This window comes from Poecilia latipinna, unplaced genomic scaffold (genome assembly GCF_001443285.1).
Source record: "Poecilia latipinna isolate Pla-1442-1.1 unplaced genomic scaffold, P_latipinna-1.0 Scaffold1269, whole genome shotgun sequence".
NCBI lineage: Eukaryota > Metazoa > Chordata > Actinopteri > Cyprinodontiformes > Poeciliidae > Poecilia > Poecilia latipinna.
Window position 1 is genome coordinate 151,927 of NW_015113885.1, and position 2,713 is coordinate 154,639.

The 2,713-nt window shown below is 35.2% G+C and overlaps 1 protein-coding gene across 1 annotated transcript in view; it reads left to right on the plus strand.

The window, feature by feature from the left end:
• The window catches only part of LOC106961141 (paired box protein Pax-2-B-like), a 34,950-nt gene that overhangs the window by 6,121 nt on the left and 26,116 nt on the right, over positions 1 to 2,713 (plus strand). The window contains exon 3 of the mRNA XM_015054669.1: positions 109 to 306. Coding sequence (XP_014910155.1) covers positions 109 to 306 — 198 coding nt within the window. The remainder of the gene's footprint in view (positions 1 to 108; positions 307 to 2,713) is intronic.

Below are 2,713 nucleotides of genomic sequence, written 5' to 3' on the forward strand. Positions count from 1 at the left end.
TTTTTTTTTTTTTTTTTTTTTTTTTTTACACTTTTGTGTGTTTAAAGATGCAACGAATGTTTTAAAATTAAGATTCCTTTTTTTTTTTTTTCCATTCCGCTTTTGCAGATACTACGAGACTGGCAGCATCAAGCCTGGAGTCATTGGTGGGTCCAAACCCAAAGTGGCCACTCCGAAAGTAGTGGAAAAAATAGCAGACTACAAGAGACAAAACCCCACCATGTTTGCCTGGGAGATCAGAGACAGACTGCTGGCAGAGGGCATCTGCGACAACGACACTGTTCCCAGCGTCTCATCCATTAATAGGTAGGAGAAATGTTATGCAGCTTCAAAGAGTTACCTTATTATAACCATGTATTGCTCTGTGGTGCTTCGTAACAATAATCTTTTCTTGTTTTATTTACTAGACATTTTAGTAAACAAAAATATTAGTACCAAAAATAATTTATGTTGACTTATTTTATTATTATTATTATTATTATTATTATTATTATTATTATTATTATTATTATTATTATTATTATTATTATTATTATTTTAGAAAGTAATAAAATTCTAAAATCATTTTTATTAGATTGATGATCAAAAAATGAGGCTGTGTTGGGATTTTAATTTGTAAATGAACATAATGATGATTATATATATAAAAAAACAAAGCTTAGCTGAATCTAACTGATGTTGGATGGATAATGAAGGGAGCTGACAAAAAGTAATAATAATTAAAACAATAATTTATCACATCAGCCTATCTCTGCGGCCAACTGCGGCAGCAGCACATAGCTTCTCAGAGGTGCAATTCAATCTTTGAGTTCAACCTCCCCCCCTTCTGCAGCCTCCCTCTCTCTGACAATCAGCAGTTGTACATCCAGGACTGAGTGAATCTGTCGAGATGAAAACCGATCAATATGCGGTGACCAGAATCCCGTGGCGCTATAAAGCAGGCCAATTTTCTTTAGCGCATCTAAAGTGCAGGAGGGCTGCACAGAAAGAGAGAGGGAGAGAAAAAGAGGGCACTTCTGGTGATTTTTTATTATTATTGTCTTTTAATTTTTTTTGTAAAATGTTGCTTGACTCAAAATGTAAAACAAATGCTCAAAATGTCATAATAATATATCGTTGTATTTGATGATGATGATGATGCGTAAAAAAATTAATAGAAGAGGAATACTTGTAGTACATCAGGTCAAAATACAGAGCAAATTTTGCTTTTAAAATTTGTGAAGTTTTTTTTAAATTATTATTATTGTGGCTGCACCCAAAACTAGGGACCCCTTCCCCTCACACCACCTCTCTTCACCCCACCGCCACCACCAGAGATCCTTGGTGATGAACTTTGGTTAAGAGGCACTCTTCCATATAGAGGCAGCATCAGCATTACATTTTAATGAGCTGATGGGAGAGCCTGGACAGCTCCACACAAGATATCTTTTAAATAGAGAGAAAGAGAGAGAGAGAAAGCAAAAAAAAAAGAGGGGAGGGGGGTCTGAAGAAAATTCATTTCATGCTTCGTGACTGCTTAAAAAGCCCCATTTAAGGAGGCTCAGACACATGTATGTGATAAATTCAAAATGTACGTTAATATAATCAAAAGAGCTATAACTTATTTTTTTCCCAGTTCCAATTAAAGGTAGGTTTATTTTGGAAAGGAAGATGGAATTGGGGGAGGCTTTGTGTGTCTTTGTTTATATGGGGAAATTAAATTCTGAACACAAAGAGCTGTAATTCTATCAACCAAATGTGAGAGCTGGTGTGAATTCGCATCATGGGCGGTTCTTTCATGAAAACCGCCCCAGGCAAGCAACAGGAGGAAATTTTATCTTCTTCTTTTTTTTTTTTCCCAAGGAAAATTATTTTTTCATAAATAGGTTTCATAAATTCAAAGTGTGTTTAAAGAGTCTAGTACTAGTGATGATTTACTCCTGGTTTAATCGGTCTATTTATTGCAATTTGTCCCAATTTAAAGTAGTCTTAATGCCAAAAAAAGAAAATAATAAAAAGTCTTTTTCTGTATCACAAAATAAAGATTTCATAACTCTCAGACTGTGTTTAAAATAATATCTGTTCAGAACCGGTTGAAGTCATGTTATTTTAGATTTAGAACAGCTATTTAAATGTAATCCAGAGTCGCTAAAAGTTTAGGAAAAGCCCTTTAATTTTATGCTTTCAGGAGCCTGCAACCAACTGCCAACTTTTGTCTTGTTTTAAACAGACAGCCATGTTTTTGTTACGGTGCTTACATCATGCACAAATACAGGTTGTACTCACTTTTCCACTGCCTGAACGTGACAATAAGCAAGAGAAAACCTACTAGTTGGGAAAATTACAGGAAACTTTTGCAGGGACTCTGGCGACCCCTGACACGCTGGCTCCCTGGGCGAAGGCCGTATCGTCCACAGCATGTATCATACCTTATTCCCTTCATTCTCTTGCTCTGTAATCCAGTGCCACCCACAGTGAACATGAAAAAAAAAAATCCTTTGTAGAAGAAGAAAGAAGAATTTGTTTTGATGTAGCAAATGAACACATCTTTAACGGTTCAATTTGAGATAGATTGTCACTGGAGATTTCCAAAAGAAAATGACTAGAAACATTCAAATGACAGGAGACTTTTTTTTATTTTTCTTCAGGTGCTTAAAAAAAAAAAAAAAAAAAAAAAAAAAAAAAACGGGGCCAAAAGTTTTTTCCATGGGGGGTCTTAAGGGAATTCCAGGGG